At 36.1% G+C, this 27,016-nt stretch overlaps 4 protein-coding genes across 10 annotated transcripts; 2 read left to right on the top strand and 2 right to left on the bottom strand.

Moving 5' to 3' along the window:
- Positions 1–1,680: 1,680 nt before the first annotated feature.
- mgrn1 (mahogunin ring finger 1, E3 ubiquitin protein ligase) lies at positions 1,681–8,236 on the bottom strand. 2 transcript variants are annotated; one of them, XM_015372106.1, is made up of 17 exons: positions 8,149–8,236; positions 7,217–7,335; positions 7,042–7,130; positions 6,815–6,961; positions 5,917–6,034; positions 5,742–5,808; positions 5,609–5,652; positions 5,479–5,526; positions 4,951–5,019; positions 4,706–4,865; positions 4,494–4,603; positions 4,199–4,413; positions 3,864–3,975; positions 3,737–3,782; positions 3,550–3,654; positions 3,163–3,208; positions 1,681–2,945 (listed from the first exon to the last, which is right to left on the bottom strand). In XM_015372106.1, exons 1-16 carry the CDS (start codon positions 8,234–8,236, stop codon positions 3,168–3,170), a joined length of 1,578 nt encoding a protein of 525 aa, XP_015227592.1. In that variant the 3' UTR covers positions 1,681–2,945; positions 3,163–3,167. The 2 variants fall into 2 exon arrangements, with proteins under 2 accessions (XP_015227592.1, XP_015227591.1); XM_015372105.1 differs by lacking the exon at positions 3,163–3,208.
- Positions 8,237–11,241: 3,005 nt separating this feature from the next.
- cdip1 (cell death-inducing p53 target 1) lies at positions 11,242–17,526 on the top strand. Of its 6 annotated transcripts, none has more exons than XM_015372099.1 (6): positions 11,242–11,354; positions 13,006–13,158; positions 14,841–14,936; positions 15,251–15,310; positions 15,625–15,901; positions 16,098–17,526. In XM_015372099.1, the coding sequence occupies exons 2-6, from the start codon at positions 13,083–13,085 to the stop codon at positions 16,207–16,209; spliced, it is 621 nt and encodes a 206-aa protein (XP_015227585.1). In that variant the 5' UTR covers positions 11,242–11,354; positions 13,006–13,082; the 3' UTR covers positions 16,210–17,526. The 6 variants fall into 6 exon arrangements, with proteins under 6 accessions (XP_015227585.1, XP_015227584.1, XP_015227588.1 ...); XM_015372098.1 differs by having other exon boundaries at positions 14,796–14,936; XM_015372102.1 differs by lacking the exon at positions 14,841–14,936.
- A 4-nt stretch (positions 17,527–17,530) lies between these two features.
- polr3k (polymerase (RNA) III (DNA directed) polypeptide K, 12.3 kDa) lies at positions 17,531–20,021 on the bottom strand. The gene is made up of 3 exons (XM_015372104.1): positions 19,818–20,021; positions 19,636–19,723; positions 17,531–17,785 (listed from the first exon to the last, which is right to left on the bottom strand). Exons 1-3 carry the CDS (start codon positions 19,926–19,928, stop codon positions 17,658–17,660), a joined length of 327 nt encoding a protein of 108 aa, XP_015227590.1. The 5' UTR covers positions 19,929–20,021; the 3' UTR covers positions 17,531–17,657.
- Positions 20,022–20,248: 227 nt separating this feature from the next.
- snrnp25 (small nuclear ribonucleoprotein, U11/U12 25kDa subunit) lies at positions 20,249–23,971 on the top strand. Its single transcript, XM_015372014.1, has 5 exons — positions 20,249–20,603; positions 23,174–23,264; positions 23,361–23,466; positions 23,542–23,616; positions 23,699–23,971. Exons 1-5 carry the CDS (start codon positions 20,379–20,381, stop codon positions 23,754–23,756), a joined length of 555 nt encoding a protein of 184 aa, XP_015227500.1. The 5' UTR covers positions 20,249–20,378; the 3' UTR covers positions 23,757–23,971.
- Positions 23,972–27,016: the final 3,045 nt, after the last annotated feature.

The raw sequence follows: 27,016 nt of genomic DNA, 5'->3' as shown, positions 1-27,016 counted from the left end.
ATTCAGATCTGCACATAACTGTCAACTTAAAATCTAAAAGCACCATCTAAAGTCACTTTAAATCTAAAGACAATATTGGTATTTAAAGATAAAGCAAGTCCTCATGTCTTTAGGAAACAAAATTCCAGCCTTATTTTAGAACAGTTTTTTTTAAATCCTTTAGTTTTTTTAAAGTTTTTGGTAAGGTAAAAAAATATATCTATATATTCATATTTTAGCTGCATGACCACACCTTTTCTGTTGTTTTTTTTTTTTACACAGTTTAACATTTAAGCAGCCTTCTGACTGTCCACAGTCTCTAATCTCATTCTCTAATCTCACTCCATACATGTTAGTATATATCTGGACTTCAAATTCAATTTACTTTTTAGTGTAAGGTGACTCTGTAACTGTTAAGGGTGACTGACTACTCTTAATTTTACTTGAGAATTAAATTACTGTAAAATATCTAATTTTAGTAAAATGATGGATGGATGGATGGATGGATGGATGGATCTACAAATGAATAAACAAAACCATAGATTGTTGATGAAGAAAATGATGGTTGGAAGAATAAATGAACGGAAGGATTGATGCTATTTTTACACAACAGATCAGGTGACACAAGGTCTGGTAACAAGAAACTGTTACTGTTCCTTTTTTTTTATATGCATATGCAAATGTCAAGTCCTGCAAATCACATCTCATAATTATTCAGGTTGCATATAAACATATTAGAATGCATAATAAATAGAGCATTCTGCCTTTAGTAACTGCATCTTTATTTGTAATGCCTGCATTTTGCTTAGCAAGGTTTTATAATGCCCTTCAATGGACTGGCGCCCTGTCCAGGACACAAGTACCAGCTCAACCATGACCCTGACGGATTAAGCGTGATAGGCATGGCCGGCTTTATAATTCATAGAAATGTTCACTTAAAGGAGCTATTGTGATCAGATAAGAAATTTCCAAACATGAGCTTGATTGAAACCTTATTAGCGCAATGTTCTATGTGAAGTCTATAATTCACCTTTTGTTTATAATCCCAGCATACTTGGAACAGTGTATGACAAAGATCTTCTAATTTGCATGTGCTACTGTTTATTGTTACTCCAATGATACCTTTCTTGTTTATTTAACAGAGAAAAAAAAATCTTGTGTAACCAAAGACAAAAGGTATCTGTCCTATTGAGTTTTTTTTTTAAGGTCAGTCTTTGAAAACAGCCAAACAGTTCATGTACAAGTAATAAGTGGGTTTTACAGCAGTCCAATGTTCACATGCATGCTATTTAACTGAACTAAATATCAGAGCAAGCCAAGAGAAAGCTATGTAAATCTGAATGTTTGGTTCTTTATTACCTTTAGGTTTAAAATGACTGACCTGTATAATAGATACAGTTAGACAAAAAACATCTGGCTGGTTTGGTATTCAATCTTTGTCCTTTATTGTTATACACATGCTGCTATACACACAAAGAGAGATGGGTAGATGATTTTACATAGAGTCAAACGCCACCTACTGTGGGGTTAACCTGGATACCAGGGCAATAGTGGTCAGAACAGGAAGGCACGGTGTCAAGTTGAAATGGCACAAAAGAGAAGAGGATAAAACAGCAAAGAAACATATAAAAGCAGAGCCAGGTGAGTCTACAAATTCACATGCAAATGCAAGCCCAATTATTTAAATGCAAACATTTTTTTAGATGTGCTCCTTCTAGTAACACAAACACAATTGCACTCAAACCCAAATACTTGAAATAAAAAAAAAATTCATAATTAATACTTGGATATAACGACGTAAAGCAACAATCTGACTGAAAATTATTTGATGACAATAACGAGATCTTCTCTTCCTGCCGCATGAAACTTGAAATATTTAAAAAGTTCTGTACATTAGCCTCCTAAAACCTGTCTGTGCTGTGGAGCTGCTGTATATTGTAGCATTTGTGGGAAAGTTGTGAGAAGCAAGCAGCCATATTAATTCAAGGCACAAAGATCTATATGCATGATGCTACACATACTGCACCAAGGAAACTAAAGCTGCTGCTGCCACATGAACACGACTCCTGGTTTAGCAGCTACACGATAAGCAAACACTTGGGTTGTCACAATAAGACTGTACAGCTATCAGCCATATCACTGACTAGTAAGCCTGCCTTGTTTTCGTAAATCGCTTTGATCGAGGCTCTAACTACAGAATTCATCTGTAGCTCTTATTACCAACCGCATAAATAATGTGCATGTTCACCAGAATCTAGTTTTGTCACTTAAACATTATAGAATTCTATACATTTATATATATTTATAATAAGCAAGATCTTTAAGTACACATCGTTCTAGTAACTTTATGATCAGAAAATTAAACCGGCATGCTAAAACTTTGAATTAGACACAGCAAAAATATTCTTTCATTAAAAGGAATGAATAAACAATTTAGTTGGAGTGCAAAAATCAATGGGAAATGGAGACGGACAACGGTAAAGCTCTCCCAGCAAACAAATTCTTCTCAGATCAATCATTAGTGTTTCTCTGATAGTTACAAAACATAAGTACAAACTGCATTTAGAGGTTCTGCTCAATATAGTGTTGGGATGGTAAGTTACTGAATAATATGAGTTATTTAAATGTTTTTCAAAAATGGGGGATAAAGATATAGCGGTCATCAAATAAGAACCCATGGGATAGATTTCCTTCTGTTAAGCTGACATGATGAAGGAATGATGAACAGTCCTTCCTAATCCTTTCTTTTCACCCCCATGTCTGGCATCAAATTTTATTAAAACTGATTCCTGAAGCTTAGTGGAGTGAAAGTCATGAAAGGACGGGATGGTTGTAGTAAAGCGAAGCGAGTTTGAGTCAATTGAAATGTTCATCTTCCATGTGAAGGCTGCTCGTGGGACACAGGAGAGGCTGGCTGGAGCAATTTGTGCTCTGACTTTTTAGACTTTCAGTTGAATCCGATGAACCTGTTATAGAAGATGTAAAAGTAAAAAGCAATGTTTCAAATATATATAGATAGGTAAGCACAATAAAGTGTATTTAAAATTTTGTCAATCTGCAACTTCACACATTTTTCTAGCTACAACAGACATGAGTGAATGCAATCACAGAGAACCAGACTTAGAAGGAACAGGCAGAGCCTTGGTTTATATAGAAGCATAGCAGACAGGAAAGCCTACATACCGCAGTTACTCCTCCATACCAATGGAGCAGGAATCGGGACCTAGAGCTGCAAAAAGGTGAGGAGGAACAGAGATAGAATCGTAGGAAATAGAAGAGTGTTAGGAAACATGCACAGGTGAGAGCACACAGGTTGGATGCAAGGCACGTAGGAATCACAGTTTTCAAAGTGCTGGATTAAAGATACTGATCTGGGAGACCATAGTTAAAAAGGTAAAGCCTTATAGAGAAAAAGTAAGCCGGATGCAGGGAATGTGTTTGACGGGGAACACTCAGTCATCAAATACAGAAACACATTTAAAATGGCCCTTTCATTTCTGTGTTGCTCTCTAACAAAACACCCCTCACTGATCAATAGTTGTTCTCTCTCCTGGAAAGCAAATTTCTCACCGGGTAAAGACAGATCGCCTGTCGGGTCGCTTTCTGTTTTGGTTAAGCTGCAGTGCTCGCTGCTGCAGTCCTGCAGGATGTCTCCTCCAGAAGGCATTCTGTCATCTGGATCAAACAGATAATGGCAATCATGTATTAGCGTTTCTATTCACCAACAGAAAAATAAAAAACAAAGATAAACCCTTACCATCATCTGGAGAAAGGGATTCTGCTACGTCTTCAGTAGCTGTAGCCTGGAAGAAAGGGAGCCAACAAGTGAAAAGTTGGTTTTCAGTAGAGATAAAGTTTGAATGTAACATAGCCAAGGAGCTTACATCTGTGGGGGCGGGGCTGCTGGAGAGCAGGGTGTGTGGCTGCGCATCGGACATCTCAGACAGCTTCTCCTCATCCTCCTCCTGGATGGGAGAGGATGGCGATCTAAGAGTGCTGCAGAGAAGTTTAGGATATTTTACCAATCACACCAGGAGCTTAGAAAATGTCCAGTATTGCAAACATAAGTTTAGTTATTTATTTGACCTGTAAAGTCAAAATTCACAAAAAAGGTTATTGACATTCAGACTTCAAGGCTGCCTTTTTTTTTTTTTTTTTTTTTTCTTTATGTGATCCCTTTCGAGTTTTGGGAATGAGAGCATTCTCTCAGCAGACGTACCTGTCAGGTGACTTGCTGACTTTTCCTTTCTGAAGACTCCCGTCGCTTAAATGCTCTGGAGAGCTCAGCTGTCGGCTATCGCCTCCCAGACCCCCTGAGAAGTTGATTTCATCATACAGTGGGGCAGAAGGGATGCCAGGAGACACCGACCGCAGACCGTTCAGAGCTTCCAGCAGGGAAATGGGTTCAAAACCAGGAGGGACAGAGTCTGAGCTCTACGAAAGGGTTACAGGTTATTATAGAGGGAAATCTAAGTGATATACTTAAGATGAACAAAAAAAAAAAAAAAACCTACGGAGTGCTCATCGTGGTCCATAGTTTGAGCCAGAACGGGACTGAAGGACACAGGAGATAGTGCTCCAGGTTTCTTCCTCACAGCTCTGATCTGCAGCAAGGCTCTAAAGGCTGGATAGAAGAAACCAAACTCCAACATAAAACACTAATAATATGGTGTTATGCATCATTAAACCCACACATTGAGCTGGTACAAAAAGAAGGTCCTCTTACGCAGCCTGCAGATGGGACAGTTATTGGCCTGATAGCGCAGAGTATCGGCGCAGGAGTTGCAAAGACACAGATGTCTGCATGGCAGGATGAGTGTGTCTCTGAGGTCTGACAGACACACAACACACTCGTTGCTGTTGTCACTGTTCTCATCATCAGACGGCTGAGGAGAAAACAAAAAGGAGAGTCATCAAATGATGTTGATGCTTCTCAGCATCTGGATTAACACTAAATATTTCTACTTATACCTTGGTCTCTTGGTTGTTTTTGTTCTCAATCCCGTAGATTTCCTGGAGGAGATAGCTGACACGGTCCACCTAGAAAAAATATACAGAGGAAATGTGAGGTTCACTTAGAACAACATCAGCAAATGCTGTACACCCACATGTATAACTAAGTGGATTTTGTCAGTGAGGATGATTAAAAAAACAAATGATTTAAACTCACGAAGCATGCTTTTATTTAAATCAATTTTGATGTACACATGAATCGAAACATCAATTCTATTTCTTATAAATTCAAAGTTTTTCCCCATTCTTTCAAAAATCCAGTTGCAATCCCCAATTTGTTTCTCTTTACCAAATTATCATATAATCCTCTCATCCTTGTGGCTATCCTCCTTTGTACAGATTTCTTCACACACTTTTTCCTTCTGCTCAACTTTAAATTAATACGTTTTGAAACGACACAAGCAAGCAGCCTTTTTAGCAATGAGCGCATTTCGATAACCCGCCATGAGTTTGCATCACTGTGTAAAATTGAAAAATTAAACTTACAATTTGCTTTTGCTTCAGAGGCTTTACAGAGAAACTGCCATCGACGTGCTGCAGGTAGAAAATGCATTTTAACTCAGATGAAAACCTAATTCATTTTTCATTGATGCTTCTTTTTTGGTTTGAAACCTACTCTTTCGAATGCTGCCAAAAGCACATGAGCGTGTCCAAGACAATCTAAAAAAGAAAAATAAAGATAGCATTGGCAAGTTACTCTTTTATGTTAATGGGGGATGTTAATGTTAAATGAGGCCCTAATGACTCACCGTCTCCTTCATCAACCACAGCTTGGATCACCATAGGAAAGACTCCTCTGTCCAAGTCAAAGTTTAGCTTTAAAACAACAGTTCAGATATTTTAAATTAGGAAGTGAATACACTAATATGAAGCCTTTCTCTGTGATTTGGGATCTTGTAAAAAAATACTAAAATTCAAACCTACATCCTCCTCTTTCCACTCGCTGAAGTCTATTTTGAAGGAGGGCATGGAGAACTGCTGGCTCACTCCTCGCTTGTAGTGAACCGTTTCAGAGACCAAGGTTGGATCCTTTGGACTGTACCTGTACCAACGACACAACAGCCTCATCAGATGCCTATCTTTACAGAGCCAAAAAACAAAAACTATGATGTTCAACCACAGCTAGAAAGAAACCTGTGACGATTGAATACATCCTAACTTAACTGTCACCAAACAAAAGGAAACATTGAAACACAGCAAACAACACAGCAGCAGCAGCAATATTTCATTTAAGGTTTTTCTGAAAGATGGAAAGATGTAGACTCTGACATGATGATCAGAAAATATATGTGACAGTGATTACATGTTTTTTGTGTGCAATGATTTTTTTTTATTCTTACCCCCCAAACCAACTTGTTTTCTGTTCTTTTTTTTTTAAACAACCTGGTCTGTGCTCTCCTCAGGTTGAAAGGGGATCTAAATCTGATTTTTACTAATAAACCATGCTTTTCTTCATTACAGAAGTTTATAACACTACTGTAAATATTTTACAATTGGATAAAAACAAGTTTGCATCTTCTGTTCAGTAAAGTATAATGATTCAACATTAGTTTTGTATCAGTCGTTGATATGAACTAAAAGCTGTTGGAAGAAAAAACATGAATTTTGAAGATAAAAATTCTTGAGACATACATAGACGATGTATTCAAATTGGACAAAAGGGAGCGTGCTTCATCTTTCTAGTGACCAAAAGACAATCAGAGCCCAGACAGTGCCCAGCTCATGTGTTTTGTAAGGATTTGAAACACCAGGTGTCATCATTAGTTATTGCTCATTTAATATTTTTTTTCTGTGAATTAAAAGTTTCAAAAGGAATTCCTACACAGCCATTCCATTGGAGAACTCCTCAAACGCCTGGCAGTAAAGAGTGATGGCAACCCTGGCATCAGCATCAAAGGTAAACTCCACGCCGTACTGAACCTTGGGTTTTCCGCCATCCTCCAGCGAGGTGTCCGAGTCATCTTTGTATCTGAAACCAAATGGTTTGATGGTCATTCTTAGAAATTATTTACTTTCCCCCCCCTCCATGTTCTATATCGTAGAATTCACCTCACTAAACGGAGCGAGTCCTTCCGGATGTTAACCAGACTCCTCAAGGTTTTCACTGGTTCATGGGGTGCAGGTGTCACATATGGAAACTAGAAAAATAACAGCAATACGAATTATATTTTACTCAAACTATGGACAATTATTTAAAAGACAGAAAACAAGCATCAGATTTTACCTGCACTGGCCTATTTCCAAGAAAATTCAGGTCCATGTTTTCCCCAAAGAGGTATCCCTCTGGATGAGGAGTATCAAATTTCTCTCCACCCATAAAGAAATGGCTTGCAAAATAATTCCCTGGAAAAGAAAAACCTGGATGAGTAACAACAAAACACTACCAATAATATATGAAAATGCTATTTTTCACAGAATAAAGATACTGCAGAGGCAGAGTTAAAAACAAATATTTAACTTTACATCCCCAAGGGGATGGGTTAAATGTAGAGGTAAATTTCTCTAATATGAGATCAATAAAAGTGCAATTAAGATAAAATGTTAACTACTGATTCCCCTCTGTTTTAATGAGACTGTTTTAATTGAAACATGTTTAGGGTCAAGCAATGCAACATATTAGAATAATTCTGCCACAATAACATGGCCATAGAATAGAAATTGTAATGAAATATCATGAATTATTGTCAAATATACAGCATAGGAAATAACGAATGCTGTGCAGATACTAAAATTAGCTTAACCAAGAAAAGTGCAAAACATTAGGGATCATCAAAACTTGAATAAGTCAATGAATTGGTGTCTATAAAATACAAAGACATTACAAAAAAGGAAAAATGTGAAACGTGACAGCTGGATTGTAAACATTTAAGATCTTAACATGATCATATAACCCAACTAGTTTAACATTAACACACCCCAGGGTGGACTAGATTAATCTTTAACATATGATCTCGCTAACTTAAAACATTAACGTATATCTTGGATTTTACGATCTAAAAACATAAAACAGTTTAAACGTCTCTATAGATGGGGATCAGTCGTGTAAAGGACGTTATGAAAACAAGACATGGTGAAAATGTGCTGTTTTTGCTCCAGGGATGGTTTCTATATCAAAAACAAAAATTATTCCTTAGATATAAAGTGAATATTCCATACCAGATTTAGGAGGAAATCGATAGGCCGAATTAGCCTGGATATCGATATCCTCAACACCAGCAATCCTACGACTCAGGATGGAGCCCATCTTCCTCTTAGCAACAGTTAGCTGCTAGCTAACGGCCCGACGACAGCAAATATTGCTTTGCTTCGAGCCTAGACAGGTGTCCAGACGAATATAACATCCACCGGAGACAAATGCTGTTTTCAATTCCACATAGTTACGCTGAGGTTTTGTTTGCGCTGAGGTTACCAAAAGGAAAAATAGCTAAGGGCGATCTGTTGTTGCCACAGACGTACAGACGTAGCAGGGACTCGATCCGATTGGCTGCGTCATTTCTAGTTCAGCAAGAGAGGGCGCTCGTTTCGCGTTAAAGGGTCGGCCGGAGCTGTGTGTGGGGTTTACTCCCTCAACGCTCAAAATATAGATGTAAATGTTTAATTTAACATTTCCATGTTTATACAATAAATGTACCACGTTTATACAATATAGTTAGCACACATTTGTTTTCTCAGCTGACAGCAATACGCTGTAGTCCTTACAAGTTCAAAATCATAATAACTAGGCTATAAAAAGAGGTTTAAAGGAAGTTATATGTCAGACAAATTATAATTAATTTAATCATCAAAAACTATTCTAAAATCCAATCATCAGGTATTTTAAAAAAAGTAAAAAACGGGACAAGCATTCACAGCAATGTAACTTATATATAAAAAAAATGATAAATTAACAAAAAAGATCTATTTGTCAAATTTCTTCTTGTTATAGATATGTAAACATTGCTAAGAATAAATAAATAAAAGAGTCAGAGAAACTGTGAAAGAATGAAGAACGCATTGACTGAGGAATATGAGGAGGGAGAGATAATCATTAGAGATGCATCGATCCAGGTTTTTCTAATCCAATACAATACCTGGGCTGAGCATATTGGCCGATATCTTATACCGATCTGATTCAGCTGTTCAATAGATGAACCATATGTCTTGTGATGTAAGGAGAGGCTTTAACCTTGACATAAACATTGTTTAAAATGTAACAAGTTAAAACGGATATACGTGTACTATAAATCAGTTATTTACTAACAAATAAGCAGCAAAAACAACAAATAGTTAAATGTAAAGTGCAGTGGATTGAATCTCTGATATCAAATCACTGATTTCTGATCCAGCTAATTAGTCAATATGGGGGCCAATATCCAATCCATGTATCAGATCGGTGCAACAATCAGCTGTTAATGTGCATTTCTTCTCTTCAGCTTGTAGCTCTATAAATATTTTTTTTTCCTGTTATTTAAGTATAGTTTTTTTTAACTCATCATTCTTAGATGACGATCCGAGTTGAATAATCAAAAAGGATTATATATGATGACCATAGGAGATCAGCAGAGACTATGTCTCAAACTAGCACAAATCTGTTTGTTTAAATTGTTTAAAAACATTCAAGAAAGAAATTTGGCAATTAGGTTATTCATTTTCACTGACAATGGCTTCTAAAATTAAACATAGAAACTAAGAAAACAGTATTACAATTATTCCATATATTATTACAAAAATGCATATAAAAATGGTGATATAGTAATTTGTATGTTTGAAACTATATGCTTGAACATCTGCCTAAAGCTAAATGTTGCATATATTTTTCTTAAAATCAGGATATTAAAAGATTTTTGTTCATTTTCTCTCCTTTCGATCTGCTTTGTAAAATACAGTTAAACACACACTAAGCCAAGCTGGTGATGCAATTTTATATTTGAACTAACTTTAGAAATACCTGATAAGAATTAATGTTTTAAATACTCAGCTGACAACATAAATGTAATTTACCAACAGGCAGCCCAGACAAACCCTTTAAAAGCCATAGTCTAATCTGACAGGATTGGTATTAGCGAAGACATTTGATAGGTCCTTAATTCTATTACATACACATAAGGCTATACACTTGTCTTTAGTCTGTCTATAAAATAGAACAACTGAAAGAAATACTTTAGTTAATCTTTAATGAATGAATACTGAATATAGCAAATATGGATGTGGACAGTGCATAGTGGTGGTAGTTTCATTAGTTCCTTTAACACATTTCTTTTCTAATTGAAGTTAGCTTTCATTAAAACCTGATTCTGTTTAAATATGGTTTATATGCATACTTCTCTCTGAGGTTTATTGCTATTGCAGTTCTCATTAACACCACTAGAGAGCAGTCTGGGTCACTTGACTGCCCCTAGAATCTTCTGGCAAATGCCCTTAATCTCTGTTGAAGATTAATTTGATCATATATTAATAAAATTGTTGGCTGTAATTTGTCTTGTATAAAATGTTATGGTTTGATCTATAACTGACAGTAAACCTCAATTTAGTGTACATTCAGATAAAGTAGTAACAGTAAATTTCCTAGTTCAGCATACAACGTTTTCTCTACTTACTTTAGTGCCAAATGTTTCGAGTCAATGACTTTACAAACGCAATAAAGATTAAATTGTTTAATTGTCACGTGATAATAATAAATCTATTTATAAGGCACATCTATTACAGTTACATTCAATATTTAATTCAAGATAAATAAAATTGCGTTGATAAATAGGAGAATCAAGTTAGAGCAGATTGAAGTTTTCGTGTGTGTTGTTAAAGCCTACCTTTTGTCTATATCCTGCAATTTTTCATTTGAACTTCTTAATATTCTTATTTGAGTATTTTAGGATATAACTTAGCGTATCAGCATCAACAGAACTAATTGGTTATCAAGAATAAATCCATATATGATTTGACAAGAGCTTATCACCAAGGTCCAATCTAAATCAAAGTGAGGGGAAAAAAACAAATTCTGAGTTTCAAGTCAGAATACTGAGATTAAAGTCAGAATTGTGAGGAAAAAAAGTCAGAGTTCTGAGATTAAAGTCAGAATTCTGAGAAAAAAGTCAGAATTCTGAAATAAAATATATATATATATTTTCAGTGGTCCTAATCCTCTTCCGTAAATATCGACATTTTCCTTTTTTAAAGGAGCAAAAAAATATTTTAATTAGTTTTATTTACATATATATTTTTGACAGGGCATCAAAACTGTCCCGTCACCTCCTAGCCATCAGAGTGGACTGGTGTGTACACCATGATTGATGACGTCACTGTAAATCCGTCTCAACTGAAGCAGCTAACGCCAAGCAACTTTAGCAACAACGCGGACGGCTCGATGCTATTTCTCCTGGAATAAGGTAATAACGCCTCTAGGAAGCCTCTGTCTGCTCCTGTACAGCATCACTGAACAGGGGACTTCTCTCTGTTTGTTATCTGGGTCCTGTGTCCCCCCTCACAGCTTTAGTTTCGTTTCTATATCCAGAATGGCGACGTTAGTTAGCATTACAGCTAACAGCAGCTAGCTTTTAACGTTTGGGTTCAAAGCGCAGCGATGTCTTTAAGTTGACAGATGAGCACAACTAGGCGCTGCTAAGTCCTTCCTCTGCCGCATTAGGATCCTTCATTAAACGTGTTTCTACACAGACATGTAGCCACCGTTTTCTCTTAGTTACTAAATTTGTTAGCTTACATAGATGTAAGCAGTGTGTTTTGACCAAATGATACACCTTTCTGTTAAACCAGCGCTGACCTCCGTCTGTAAAGGTTATATAACTAAGTTATTCATGGTGCTATAAGCAGCTTTGACTAGAAGAAAGTAAAACAATAGTGGCTTATTTAAGGAAAGCTTTTCAAAAGCTTATTTGATTCATCCGATCATTTTATTTTTCGATTTTTATGCACAATATAACACTAAATAAAATTAGGACATTGAACCAGATTTTAATGAATTACATTTGTGGTGCCAACCTCATCATTAAAAAAAAAAAGAAATTAAGCCCTTGTTATTTATTTGTGCTTTTACAATTCATAAAGTTTGAGTTAAAAAATAAAAAGTGATAATATTGAACTAGGAAAAAAAAACAACTGTTGCATTTGTTACCTTTACATATTTGTTGTGGGTATTTTTTTTTTTTTTAGATTCATGTGATTTAAGTGTTCATACTAATATTGGGAAATTATATTTTGAACAGTTTGTCAAAGTCATTGTTGAATGTAAAAACATAGCAGATAAAGAACTCAACTTTCCTGTTGTAGCTTTTTTTCTTTCCTACATTCCATAGATCCTGTATATGGAGGACCCAGAGAGTCAGTGTAAATGTAACATTGAAATTAGGCAATTTGAAATCCAACTTGAAAAGCGTTTTCTAATTCTATGTTTTAAATTGTATTACTAAAGAGGAATTGTAAATTGTAATTATTAATCGATTTTTAAATACTAGAATTCAAAAAATGTTCAAATCCTTAAGGAAGATTTAAAAACCAAAATTCAAAAACCTTGAATTTTCATATCCTTTTTTGCATCTGCATTTTCTTATTACTTATTATTTTGTGAACAAAGTGTGGCATGTTACCATGGGGCCTTTATAAACTAACTGAATTCAGCAAAAGTTAGATAATTTATCCACGTCTTACTTAGGTTGTAGTTAATGCAAAGAAAAATCAAAATAAAACCGCAATGGTCATTTTGGTTAAAAATAATAGAAGCTTAGAATTTTTAGCAAAATCGTTCAGTCCAAGTGTGGACACAGACAAACCTATGCTGCTGCTAACAGCAGGAACTTCATATAGCAAAAGCTAATTTTTATAATAAAATGTCAACCTTTGTTTAAGAAATAAGATGTTAAAGATGTTTCATGAGGGGTGCTGGTGAGAGGGGTACTATAGTCGTTCTTGCTGTTTATAATAAAGGAATTGTGACAAACATGCATTTAACCTTGATGTAGCACAGGACAGACTAGTACTGTCTGATGAAACTTGAGATTAAAGATTTCATGTTTTATTCCTCAGTGGTAAACCTGACCCGTAAAGCTGTGACTGCTGCCAACGCACCCCGGCCCATCTGAGAGCCTAAATCTCCAGCCAGTATGTCCAGTGACCCTCCCCCTCCGTACCCCGGAGGTCCCAGTGCCCCTCTCATCGAGGAAAAGAATGGACAACCTGGTAATATAGCAAAACATGCAGGGCTGTGATGAATGTTTATGTTTACTTTGTTGAGCTCAGTGGGTAATGAACTCTGGCAGCCAATAAATGTTTGCCCTCAGTTTGGACATATATGAAACAACTTCAGCTGCTGTAGAGCTGTGTTGGTTGTCACTAGGTTTCTTTTAATTGTATTAATATCTCTTTATGTTGTAAATGTGTTTCTTTCATTGGTTCCCTCAGTTCACTTGGTGGATCTGTTTCGCTTTATTACTTTTTCACTTTGGGTGTGTCATAGGGGTGTAAATAATAATCGTTTTGTATCGATCCAAAAGCCGACGATCCGATGCATCGACACGTCCGCAAGATAATCGTTTATGTTTTTTTTTTTCCTCCGGTCTATTTTTATCCATTTACTCCTGGGCGTAAGTCTCCCTCCCGTGCTGCGGTGGAGCTAAACCTATTTTGCCCTCCTACCGCGCTTCCTGGTTATACTCTTACAGCAGTTTGTTGCAGCAAGCTTCACACAGACATTTTTAAATTATGCTCAGTATTGAAGCGTGGTCTGGGCTACACGCTGTGGGTCTAGGTACGGCCGAGGCGATGAGGAAGTGGGGGCGAGTTTAGTCCGACGACGGAGGGACAATGGGGCAAAAAGAGCGGAGATTCAGCTGGAAAAAGGGTCCCAGCGTTCTCGTGCACCTCGCTCATCTAGCGGGTCAAACTTCACGAGTTGTTTTCTGCAATTTCGGTCATAAAAACAAAACAAGCCGGCCTCCTGTCTGGTGCACTGTTTGCAATCAGCTACAATCTGGGAGAGGTGCAGCGGAGCGTCTCTCAAGGGGGCGGTGACGTCCACACTGGAGCATTCTTCTTCTTCTTTTTTTTTAATGGCGGTTGGCAAACAACTTATAGGTGCATTACCGCCACCTTCCAGAATGGAGTATGGACCAGACAAACTATTATATTCTCCCTAAAATACCCGTTCTTAGAAAATTAAAAATACTACCAAAAACTACATCCCCAGATGACCTTTGAAACAATTCCCTTATATCTAGTTTATTTTTATTCCTGTCTAACTCTCTACGCAACATCTCTCTTTCCTGAGTATATTTATTACATTCTAAAAAAATATGTTGGACAGTTTCTCTGGAGCCGAGGTATTGCATTGAACTCATTACACTGATATTGTGCAGTATTTTTGCAGTATTTTTTGATGCAACTTTTCTACTTCTGTTATTTGCTGTTGTTTCTAAAGAAAATGCATAATGATATTACAGCTTTCATTGATTTATTTCAAACTTGAAACTTTGTTTAGCCTGTAAGGTGTAAAAAAAAAAATAATAAAAAAAAAAAAAAATTAATCGATTAATCGAATCGAATCGAATCGAATCGAATCGTGGTGTATTCTTGAGTATCGAAAATAATCTAATCGTTGGGTCAGGAAATCGATACTGAATCGAATCGCCATGATGGATGTGATTTACACCCCTACTGTATAATCAATTGTGTTCAAACAAAAGTAGCTGATAACATTCTATTACAGTGGAATGTTAATATCATCAGCTTGGATTTTATTTTAGCATAGTTTAAAAGTCGTTGAAATAATTCTTGAATTCAGGTAGACAGGTAGACAGGTATTTTTGTGGATCTTTCAGAAACAGTACGAACTTCTCAGCCACAAGGTCAACCCATGCTTCCAGATTATGGTCCTCCCCCTTATGAAGGTCCACAACCCGGCTTCCTACCTCCACATGTCCCAGGAGAAGGACCCATGCCTATGCCCATGCCGATGCAAGGTGATAAAGTTCGTCCTCAAATATCAGTAAACAACCTGTAATTACAATGTTACTGCGTCTGTGAATCTCTCAATCTACCACCAAACATCGCACAGCATTCAGTGAACCCATGGCACATTCGCTTTTTGTGATTTCTGTTTTTTTTTATTTTTTATACTGTTTGTGTAAATACATCATTTATTGTCACCGCATTAATCACTTTCCTTTTTAAAGTTTTTTTTTTTTTTTCAGTTTCTTTAATTTTTTTCATGAACTTTTCAGTCTGTATTTTTTGTTTCTGTTAATACTTTATTTCCTAAATTCAATCTTTGCAGGTATGGCCTACCCACCACCACCAGGTCACTTTGCCCATCCAATGCCTCCACCACTACAAGGTGCAGCAGTTTGTCCGTAGATACCAGAAAACACAGTTGATCACGCTGTCTCTGTGTGTATGTGGATAATAGAATATGAGAGGAGGTGTATTCTCTTGTTTTGACCCAGTCTAGGAATAACATCAGTGACTATTTATTGTTCATATTTTATTTTGAAACTCATTTAAATCGTTTATCCATTTTTTTGTCATTTGCATTCACTGGCTGTAAATTCTGTTTGCACATTAATGTGTAACCATGTCAAATGAGCCTTCTCTACAAGGTTCTTATATTCCATATTCAATACTCTACTTTTTTGGATTCATTCTCTGCAGGCGGCCCATACCCGCCTCCACCGGGTCACTTCGCTCAGCCAGTACCAGGACAGATGGGCCCAGGTCCCAGCCACTTTGTCCACATGGGAGGACACACAGCGACCGTCCTGGCTCCTCCAGGTGCAGCCACCACTGTAACAGTACTGCAGGGCGAAATGTTTCAGACCTCACCAGTGCAGACCGTGTGTCCGCACTGTCAGCAGGCGATCGTCACCCGCATCTCTCATGATGTCGGGCTCATGAACACCCTCTTCTGCCTCTTCTGTTTCTTTGTAGGGTAAGTTCAAAAAGTCAGTGCGCGCCACTGTGCTGAATGTTTTGTTTGCAAACCTCATCTGTTGTGCAGGTGCAAAGAATAGCATTTTCTTCCAGTGTTGAGACAATCCTTATTATTTCACATTTTCAACCAACTTATATTCTCCATTGGTGGTGTTTGATTTTGTTGGGTATCTTTTTCTTTTCTTCGCTCCCAGGTGTGATCTTGGCTGCTGCTTGATTCCCTGTCTGATTGATGACCTCAAGGATGTTACACACACCTGCCCTAACTGTAAGGGCTACATCTACACATACAAGCGCATCTGCTAACCACGGACAGCTACTTGCCACAGAACCATGTACATGCACACATCAACACGAACTCTCAGCTCCCCCTGCTGGTAGTGACAGGAAACCCCAGCTCCATCCCATTTTGTGTAGCCCTATGATATCGTAAGTGAAGTTTTCTCATAAGTTTGCAGGATATTTACTGTGTGTATCTTTCGCAACCTCCTGAAATGTATAAACAAGGATTTGAAATGTTCGAAACCTATGGTCTGCTGAAGATAAAGTGCGATATATAAAGAATGAGGAAATGAAAGGGCTGCAGTAGTGCAGGGACAGCTGTGAGCCTACAGACGTTCTCATCTTATGCATGTCAAGAAGTAAAAGAAAAAACGCTAGCCTCAGTTAGATAATGCTGTGAAAATGCTAACTTTATTTGAAGTAATTTGTGAATGTTACTCAAACTGTGAGATTTTTTTTTTCTTCCTGATCATCCTAGAAATGTATCAGTCTGTTATAACACTTATGTTTAGTGAACCTTCTGTGCATTTTCTTTTCCTCACAGATCTCTCTTCTTTTCTTCTTTTGGTTTTATGGGATCCAATTAAAGATTAAAAGTGATGCATTTATTACATGCTGTATTTATTTTTGTCCAGTCACTATGTCCAGTGACTTGCTGCTTTGCTGTTACTAACTTTGTCCATGTTTAGTTTGTAATAAACAATTGCACTTTAATTTTCACATCCACTGCTAGCCCCTTTTGTTTTTCAGAATATTATAAGTAGAAGCATCTTTATTTGGTCTTTAGCTCAGTGAAATGAATGAACATGCACTTACTGAAAACATGTTGAAAATATGAGGTATGTTTTTTTTTTCACTGATAGGGGGAAAACATGCATGGCATGTTAGTAATGGCATTTACTTTGGCAGACTGATGCACTAAATATAGATGCAAAAATCAACCTTGGTTCAAGTTCATTAAGTCTATTTGCATTGCTCTGATGCATGTTAGATTGCAAATACTTTAAGCTTCAATTAAGAGAAAATTAAAATGACTGCAAATCAACTTAAGTTCCACAGAATTATCTTCTGCCAATAAATGATTAGTGCACAATCACTGCATGTCCAATCCTTTGTTCACTAATGCCTATGAAGAGTTGGCTCCCTAGATCAATGTGCATCCTACTTATTTTGTTTTTCTTGAGACTGACAAATCAGTGCAAATCAAAGGATTGCAATGAAATGTTCTTATTGTGAAATCTGCATTGCTATGTCCGTGATAATGTATGACAATGTAAGGCAGTTTACAAGACTGTTGTACACAGGTAATATTTTATCAATAAAAGTCATGAAGAAAGCATCCTTTATTATCTTATGTTTATTATACTGGAGAAGTGGCAAACAAACTTAATATTAATTTTAAGGGAAGCAGTTCTCAAGAGATGGAGCAGAATCAGAAAATGACTTAAACCTCTCACAATAAAACAAAACAGTCAATCTCTCCATCTATGGCCACACTGTGCATTGCAACATTTGTAGAAGGTCGTCATCGGCTCATCAGCTGATCTGGTTTGGATCTGCATGAAATAGGCCCGGGGATGCTCACACTTAGGGCAAGTTTCTGTAAAGAAACACAAATGCAAATTAGCAATTACTTTGATCCAACATTTTGAATTTTTTCTTTCCTGTCAAGATGTTCATTTACGTGGTAAATGAACATCTGAATGAAAGTGTCAGTGACATTTTTATTTTTGAAAACATAATTGAAATTTAGGTAAACCATTCTTAAATAAAATGCCACTTACTAGGGGTGTCCTGATAGGTTTTCATTTCTGATACAATACTGATATTGTACCTTTGAGAACTGACCAATAAGATATTGATTATATACATATCAGCATGAATAATATATACTTTTAATGCTTATTTTGAAGTGGGGAATGTTGTAAAAGATTTGATAAATATTCCCCAAATGGAAAAATACTAAAGAGCAATAGGTATGAACATAACTGAACCCTTCATTAATAACCAATGGGTTACAGAAACTTTAGATTGAAGCATTCTGCGTTTATTAACATGCCAATATCTGAGATTTTAGGTACATGCGTATATATATATATATATTTTTTTTTTTGCCTGATATTGGACCAATATAAGAGTACGACATCCCTAACATTTATTTAGGGATGTCGTAATATTGGTGGTACTGTAAAGTACCACCAATATTACCAAAAACGTGTTTTTTGTTAGAGTTCATCAATCAACACATTAGGTAGCCACTTGTGGATGAGTCAGGCTCGGACTGGTAATCTGTGATACCATGCAGGCCGGTCCTAATTTCAGCTTGTGAGGGCCGGCACTCCTTAAATCATACCGGCCCCAACATCAACATTTCCTCTCCCTCTCCGTCCAAAGCACCTACCTGTGTCTATAAGTTACCAAGGAGTTCAAGATGTAATACAAAGTTAACTACCTAATTGATGCATGCAGTATATATAGCCCTTCCTTGTCATGCACATCCTTGTGACTGTTGGCATATGGTGTAATTTTCTATTTCTTCAAACTGTAAAATCCTTGCAACAAATGAAATTATATTAAAACTTAAATGCTCTCTTTAAACCAAACTACGATGTTCCTCTTTTATTTGGCTAATTTAAGTTTGAATTTTTTTGCAAAAATCTGTTGTGCATTATTCCATTTCATTGACCACATGCCACCTAGACTGGCAGCGAATGCTTACACACCGCTGAGCTTTCACCTATTCATCATTGAAGAACTGCCTGTTTGCCTCTATATTGTATTGTTTTATGTTGGTGTTTTTACAACACTCGGGCTTACGTAGTAGACCGAGTATGTGTGAGTGGGTGTCTGGCTGGCTTCGTGCAAGCGTGGACGGTGGGCCGGTGTAGATGGAAAAAATGCAAGGGCGAAAAATCTTTCCCAGTTCAACCCTGGGATGAGTGTTCATACATATACAGCCAAAATGACACAGCTCTAGAGATATATTGTGATTTAATCACAGTATAGCTGGAGTTAAATGTGCAACACCTTGATTTCTAAATCATTTTTAAAGGAAACCTGTAAATAATAATGAAAAACTTTTGTCTAATAGACCAACCAGTTACAGTTTCTGTGCCATTCTTGTATTTTCATACAAGAGTGATTTGGTATTACATCTTAAGTAGAGGGGGCATAAAGAAAAAAAAAGTGAAATCTATTTTCATAAGAGGCTGCATGTAAAGTAGAACAGGTCTGTAAGAAAACAAAAAACAAACACACAAAAACAACAACAAAAAACATGTTTTTTTGTTGTTAATTTTATTAACACTTATTTGAAAATTATGATTTAAACTCAACTCAGAGCTACCTGGTTAAAAGGTATTCTAAAATGTATAGTTTTGCCCAAAACAATAAAAAACAAGGGTAAGGTGGTCGCTTTTTAAATATATATCTGAACGTAATTTTACAAACCTGCAGTTGAATCCACGTTCTCCCACGCTGCAGCACCACCAAGAACATCATCCACCTCCTTTAACTTGGGATATTTTCTGTTGTTTACCTGAGAAGGAAAAAAAAATACATTTAACTTATAATAAAAGTTTAAAACAAGAAGGTATAGCAACACAACACCGGTGGAAAATCGCTTTCTTTACCTTTCTAGTGATGTTGTGCACATATGGACAAGTGTTACAGGCGAATCTAAGACATTTTTGTCCTTCTTCGACTATTAAAACATTCCCACATGTTGGACAAAACAGTAACATTCTGACAAGACAAAATCCAGATCAATTTAAAGAGAAAATAAATCGTTTAGAATCTCGATGCAAACATTTGCTGCGTTTCATAGCGGAAGTGCAGCAAATAAAGCATGTCGTTAGGAAACACGGTGAAGGAGCCTCCTGGTGGTTAAACTGCACACAAATGAAAATTATTTTAAAAGATTTAGCAACTTTTATAAAGTTAAATTATTGTATATGTTTTACAACGTACAGAATAGTATTTATGTCTGATCGTATCATAAGAAATTTTATTTTTATTAAGCGGAACCATATTTGAGGATTTAAATTTTTCCACCGGATGTATATTTTGAGCGTTCCACATTAAAACAATCACCTCGCTCTTAGGAGATAACATGTTTAGTTATTTGTTTTCGTCTTTGTTCGGATTAAATCGGACTTTTGTCTGATTGCTGAATTATTTCAGTAAGGTTTGAGATGGAGACGGAGAAGAATCTAAGCGCAGAGGGTGAGAGAGGTGCCATTCTTAATGAGGAGGAGGTGAAAAAGGAGAAGCTGTCATCAGAGGAGCAGGAGGCAGCAACAGCAGAGGAAGAAGATGAAGATGAAGATGCTCTCCCGCACTCGGAGATCCTGGATATTTTCGAGGAGGGACTGGCTCGACTTGTGCAGGACCCTTTACTCTGTGATTTACCAATACAGGTGCGCAGGATCAAAAAAACAAAACAAAAAAACTGTTAAATTTGTTTTGTATTTGTTAAATACTGTTAAACTGAACTCAAGATTAAACCCTGTTTTTTTTAACATGCAACATTTTAAACCAAACTATAATTTAAGTTAAAGGCAAGTTTGTTTCTTGTTGCAGTATTTCCAGATTACTTGTAGCAGCCAAGTACCTTTCTAACATTAGAGACTTTTTTTTTTTTTTAAACAAACCTCATGAACTCACATTTCATAGATAATTTCTATGCCTTTCTGAATGATCATTTAAAGATAAGTTTAAATTTGATTAAGTTTGGACTGGAGGCACTTAATTTTATTAACACTGCTACAACTTTTTACTTTTCTAGTTTTTTGAGTTTTATGAATATCAACGTGGAAAAAAAAAATAAATATATGTATATGTAGGACGATTCTATTTTTAGCTAATAGCTCTTTGGGAAAACATGTCAGACGGCTTTAAATCTGCTCCAATTATAGATTTAACTAAAAACCTAAGCATAATTTTTCTTATTGACATGCAGTTCATAAAAAAATGCTCTAAATTAATGTTAAAACCTAGTTGCTGCTACGTTTATGTGTAACTGCAAAAAAAAAGTCCCCCTGTTAGTCTAGGAATTACTTCAGCCAGCTTTAAAACAAAACATATTTAAAAAAAAATATATACCGGTATATAAAAAAGATTATTCTAAGATGCAATGTTTTCAGTTATCGTTATCTTGCTAATCCTTTAGATTACTGCTGAGGGTTCAAGGAGAGATTCTACATTTGAAATGAGGGAGTAGCATGTTTCTTTGTTTCGTTTGTATGTGATTGCGGATAGATTATCTTTATCATCCAAAGGAAATTTGTCTTGGATACAAACATTGGCTACTCTTTAGAATAAGACCCTTAAAATCCCTAATTTATACTAGGGGTGCACCGATTACAGGTTTCTGGTTAATAACCAAATCCCGATCTTTAAAAAGCCTAACATGCCGATTCTGATGTTGACCAATGCAGATTTCATTTTACAACTGACACTGTTAGTTGTTATAAAATCATGACACGACATATTTCATTCTTATCTTAAAAAAAAAAAAACATTAATCACTGCCAGTGAAACAATAGAAACCTCTGAAATAACTGCTGTAAAATATAAATTAAAGTTTAAGGGATTAACAATGGGTGGTTTTTAGACCTTTACAGAGGTAGATCAGATTGGTGGAAAAATCTGTTTTACATCTAAGTATCGGCCAATCTACAGCCTCCCAAAAGTATAATTAAGGCTGAATTGGCCGGCTGATTAATTGGTGCAGCCCTAATTTATACTTACACCCACTTTTATATGTAGTACATTTTTCATTTGTATTTTTTCAGATCAATATAATAATTAATAAATAATAGCAGACATGGAAAAACAGATCAATGTTCATCTGACTTGTCTGCATTCACGGTTTTGTGTTGTTTTTCCAATGCTGTTTATGGTTTTGATGTCTGGTGCAGACATAATGAACCTAAACACTTCATGTAAGGAAATTGCATAATAAATCTATGAACCTGAAATACAGGAAGGTAGCAAATAAAAAACAAAGCAGGTGTGTATGGTTCTCAGCACCATATTTAATAGCTAAATGTTAAAGCTAAAGTTTTGTGTTTGGAAAAGATTAAATTAGAGGGCATATTGTCTTAAGCTTTCCCCCTGCTTTTAGTTTAGTTTTATTGTGCGTGTTTCTTTTATTTTATGCATATAGCAGGAATTGAATTTAAAGAGCCTATGTCCTGCTTTTCTTAAGCCTTTCAAAGTCACCTATTGGCAAATATATGGTAAATAAGGCCTTTAATTCCACATGGATATTCATTTGTTCTGAAATGTAGTGGTTTTCTTTCAACCTTGAAGGAAAACACTTCATCAAAGTTAGGACACGTCTCCCTCTCTGGGTGAAGCTTGTTTAATCAGACTACTTCTGAAGGCTGTAAAAAGGCAGAGACCTCTTGAGGGCAAAAACACAGATTTTCATGGCATAGACATTTGCTTAAAAAATAGAGGCTTCTGCCATGTCTAGATAAGCAGCTAAAAGCCGTTTCTTCTTAACTTTGAGATTGCATTGCAAATGTATTTAAATCATTGTTAAAGTAAACCTACCCCTCCAGCCCTAATTCCTTTGTAGGTATTCTCCAGTCACATGTTTTCTCAGGACATTGAGGAGCTGCTGCTCAGACAGCAGAACTTCTGAGGATAACTCAGAGTTGCATGAATCAAAAGAAATACCACCCTGACTGATTTTGATCAAGTAAAATATTTAAAAGCTAAAAAAAGTTGATTTTGCATTATATAGGCCCTTTAAAAGTTTATGTGTTGAATTTTGTCCCAAATATGGAGAAAACATAACATTCCCACAAAGTTTGGACATTTTCATATACATAAACACTTTTAGTGTTTAAACTCTTCTTTTTTGTTCTTGTTATATCTTCCTGTGGTCGTTTTTTTCAGAGCTCTCCCATCGTAATTATGGAAGACCTGTAAGAAAGGTTGGATTTAAAAGGTCATTGAAGTTCTTTATTTTTTTCAGGTCACCCTTGAAGAGGTGAATTCCCAGATTGCACTGGAGTACGGCCAAGCGATGACCGTTAAGGTTTTAAAGGCAGATGGTGAAATAATGCGTAAGTGTTTATTTTTTTATTTTTTGGTAACATCTTTATACTAAATTGTTGTCGATAGCTGGTTATAATGTCTCTCTATCTGTCTCATTAAAATAGCCATAGTTGTTGTCCAGAATGCTACAGTCCTGGATCTGAAGAATGCCATTCGCAGGTTTATGGAACTCAAACAGCAGCGAGAAGGCGGAGTCAAACATATCAGCTGGTAGGATGCTGACATACACAAGAAAATAAACAATGATCTGTAAATAACTTAACGCTGTTCCCCTTTATTTCTCAGGAGATATGTTTGGAGAACCTTCCACCTGGTATTTCAAGGCGAGAAGCTTGAAGATGACACTATGAGGCTTAAAGAGTGAGTGTTTATACTTACGCCTTGATGTAACTATTCTAAGATCATAACTCTCTGAAACTTTTTGGTAAATTTTCATCTTTAGTTATGGGATCAGGAACCGAGATGAAGTGACGTTTATGAAGAGACTCAGAAAGAAGTAACCCAGGCGACATCTACTTTCATGTGGAGGATAAACACGACTTCCTGCAAAGCACACTGTCAAATGTTAAAAAATAAACACAATTTTGTGTTATTCCTTTTTTTTGTACACTTTTTCATAGATATTTCCTGGTTTTATATATTTCGTAACATTTTCTTCCTATCAAATTAGATACATGTGATCTGAATGAATACAATGTAATTTTTTTTTTTTTTAAACAATAAAATCTATTTGGATTTTTACTATGCATGCACATGTCTGTGTCCTTTTCTTCCATGTCACTCAGACGGTTGTGTAGCATTTGGCAAAAATGGGAGTTATAAACACCGCCCAAATGATTTGAATATTTCCTGCAAGATGGGAACAGTATTCACTTGTTCACATTATATATTTCACCTGTGAAGGAGACAGCGGAAGCAGCAAAGTAAGAACAGGAATTTTCTCATAGTGGTATGTATTTTTATATCTTTATTGCTTTAACAGGTTTATAAGATATTTTCTTATAAACCTAAGATTTGTTTATAGAATGTATTTCTCTGTAGATTTGAGATAAAAAAAAAAAAAAATATATATATATATATATATATATATATATCTTTTTATATGATTTCAGTTAATTAAGACTCAGGTTTTATAATTTTTTACCACCCGTTTATACAGTGGAAGGTTTCTTGGTGGAGACAAAAACAGGAACTGTGTAGGTTTTAAATGCTAAAACTAGTTTCAGGATTATTTTAATGGGATAATAATAGGGAAACCATTTCAATGCCAAATAAATGTTTCTATGCACTAAAGTTAGTCTGTGTAGACTTTGAGGGTTACATAGATAAACCAGAAAATTTACATTTCTGTTGTGTTGTTTCTTTTACAAAAATAAAGAGATCTATTGATGACTATGCTCTGTAAATATAAGTCTGTGGGGTTGAAATGTGTCCTACTTCTTTAACACTAGTGGGGAAATCTTTAATAAAACCTAAACCTGAGCGTCCTGCAGGGGATGTAGAGCTGGTCCAACATTTCCTGAATGGGATTAAAACCTGACTGCTCCTCCTAAAGCCGAGGTTTGATCAGCAAAGGCCTTCCCAGGAAAACGGAGATGTGTGGTGCCTCTGAAAATTGACACACCTTCCGTTCCCCCTTGAAGAGGGGCCACTAGTCTGCTAATCCAGGGGCACTGTCCCTGATCACCAAGTGATGTTATAGAGGGTTCTCAGCAACAAGGGCCCCACAATCTCCACGGACCTGAAATAAAAAGGGCGGATAGCATCCATCACCAAAGCTTTGCCACTATGGATTTTTTCAAACACCTCCGTGAGCTTTGGTAAAAAGTATAACTATGTTGTGAGAGCATTGTTTTTATTATGGGCAATCTGCTTCTAGCACAGAAGTCAGATAATGGGGTTTAAAATCAAGGTGCCCATTCTTTCCAATAACGCCCTTGCAGGCATCACTGCCATTCCCCACATAGGCGTTAAATCTCCGAGTCAAATAATCACCCCTAAAAGGGATACTGTCCATATTAGCTGTATAAGGTAATCCAAAAATAAATAATAGTAAAAATATGACAACAGAAAATGACTTTGTTAAAAGTGAAAGTCACTGATAAGAAAGTACTTGAATAAAAGTCAGGACATGGTTCCCAATAATTGGGAAAGTAAAAGTAGTAAGTGTTTTTGTACTTAAAAAGAAGCAAAGATGAGTTTTTTTTTTTTTTTGGTCGATCCCTTTACTTTTCTAAAAACAGTGAAGATAGAATTTCTTGATAACTCACTTAAGCCCTAAGAAAACATGGCAATCAAACAGTGCCTTCTGTCCATAAGAACTCAGAATAACACAAAAGCCTTCACAGAATGACAAGCATCCACACTTCTGGTGTATGCCTGGGAAAACTAAAAAGTAAATGTGTCCGTTCTGCCATATAGGGAAAAAGCTGAAGTGTAATATGTCAAATTTGCCTAGAAGCAAAACAACACAAATCTCACTGCACCTTACCACCTCTAATGGGGAATGGTTTAGTGGTAACTTTGGATATCGGCTTTTAGGAAAATATTACGAATGAAATGTAATGGAACAAATGTTTTTTATAGCCCTTTAGAAATAAAAAAGAACAGAAATGAACTTTTCTGATTTAGAAGAGACATACTAAAAAATAAATAAAAATGTAAATAAACTTATATCACCACTTATATCAAAACCAAATCACCACCAACCATTTAAACCCCAGAACCAGTCTCAGAATCTGAGGATCAAGTTGATTACTTTAAAGTGGTTATTGCAGAAGCATTCAAAATCTACTTTAAACCTATGTGGAAAAAGTAAACTTTCATCTCAGGCTGGAGCTAAATGAGGCTTAGGAGAGTACTGGATAACCCTGATATCTGACATTTTTAAATGGTTATTTCTGAAATACTAACACAAAAGAAGATTTACAAAGAAAAATGTAAAGAGATAAAAAAAAAAGAAAGTTTAATTTAACAAGCAAATAGCAAACGAACCAATTGGCAAATACACACAAAGTATTTATATTAAGAAAAACCAAAACACAAGCGATTAATAGAAATTAATTTGACAATAAGCTATACACAAACTTAAGATAATGGAAATGATTTATTTTTGTAAGGCTGCATTTACTTTAACAAGTGACACCCAGGCCTGAATAGAGAAAAACCTGTAAAATGATAAGCTTCACTTAGAACATATAGAACCGAAGTAGCCTAAAGAATCTCAAACTCAATGCTTGTCAAACTATAAACTTACAGAGAAGTAAAATCAGAAAAATGAGGTCTTTCTTTTTAGGCTTTTAAGGTCCACAGTGGAAGGCACTATCTGCAAAGAACAAAAGCATTAATTGCTCACATTGTCTGCCAATCTTTCAGCTGCCGCCATGAATTCTTCACTTGATGAGGTGGACAACATATCTGTGGACCTGAAGGAGATTTCACTAAAGATTCAACAGCTTGAGGACAGAAGGAAAATCTTGTGTGTATTCCAGGAGCTGAGGAATCGGGCTGAATTTGGACAGACAGGTAAGAGTAGTGGAATCCCAGCAAATGAATCTTCTAAAGTCATTGACATATGTTCTTTGAATGTTCCTCACTGTTGTTTTCTTAACAGAGGAAGCAGCTGCTACGGAAAAAGAGATCAATTACATTGACAGTAGACTGAGAGAGCTGAGGACAAAGAAGGCTGATCTCCAAAATAACTGTGACAATATCTTAAATGCAAAAGATAATAAACACAACAGCGGTGAGCACGGTGAGT

Source organism: Cyprinodon variegatus, unplaced genomic scaffold, assembly GCF_000732505.1.
Source record: "Cyprinodon variegatus isolate N-32 unplaced genomic scaffold, C_variegatus-1.0 Scaffold68, whole genome shotgun sequence".
NCBI lineage: Eukaryota > Metazoa > Chordata > Actinopteri > Cyprinodontiformes > Cyprinodontidae > Cyprinodon > Cyprinodon variegatus.
Note: the sequence above shows the minus strand (reverse complement) of the source record. Positions and strands in the feature narration are given on the sequence as shown.

Bases quoted from the DNA above. Each gene is read 5' to 3' on its own strand.
- snrnp25 (XM_015372014.1), top strand. From the start codon at position 20,379: ATGGAGACGGAGAAGAATCTAAGCGCAGAGGGTGAGAGAGGTGCCATT. The intron at 20,604-23,173 runs GTGCGCAGGATC...TATTTTTTTCAG, and splicing joins TCTGTGATTTACCAATACAG to GTCACCCTTGAAGAGGTGAA. The intron at 23,467-23,541 runs GTAGGATGCTGA...TTTATTTCTCAG, and splicing joins GGAGTCAAACATATCAGCTG to GAGATATGTTTGGAGAACCT.
- mgrn1 (XM_015372105.1), bottom strand. From the start codon at position 8,236: ATGGGCTCCATCCTGAGTCGTAGGATTGCTGGTGTTGAGGATATCGAT. The intron at 5,527-5,608 runs GTAGGTTTCAAA...TTCTACCTGCAG, and splicing joins TTTTGGCAGCATTCGAAAGA to CACGTCGATGGCAGTTTCTC. The intron at 3,783-3,863 runs GTAAGCTCCTTG...CCTTTCTTCCAG, and splicing joins GCAGCCCCGCCCCCACAGAT to GCTACAGCTACTGAAGACGT.
- polr3k (XM_015372104.1), bottom strand. From the start codon at position 19,928: ATGTTACTGTTTTGTCCAACATGTGGGAATGTTTTAATAGTCGAAGAA. The intron at 19,724-19,817 runs GTAAAGAAAGCG...TTTCCTTCTCAG, and splicing joins TGCACAACATCACTAGAAAG to GTAAACAACAGAAAATATCC. The intron at 17,786-19,635 runs GTTTGTAAAATT...GTTTCTTTACAG, and splicing joins GAACGTGGATTCAACTGCAG to AAACTTGCCCTAAGTGTGAG.
- cdip1 (XM_015372098.1), top strand. From the start codon at position 13,083: ATGTCCAGTGACCCTCCCCCTCCGTACCCCGGAGGTCCCAGTGCCCCT. The intron at 13,159-14,795 runs GTAATATAGCAA...TGGATCTTTCAG, and splicing joins GGAAAAGAATGGACAACCTG to AAACAGTACGAACTTCTCAG. The intron at 14,937-15,250 runs GTGATAAAGTTC...CAATCTTTGCAG, and splicing joins TATGCCCATGCCGATGCAAG to GTATGGCCTACCCACCACCA.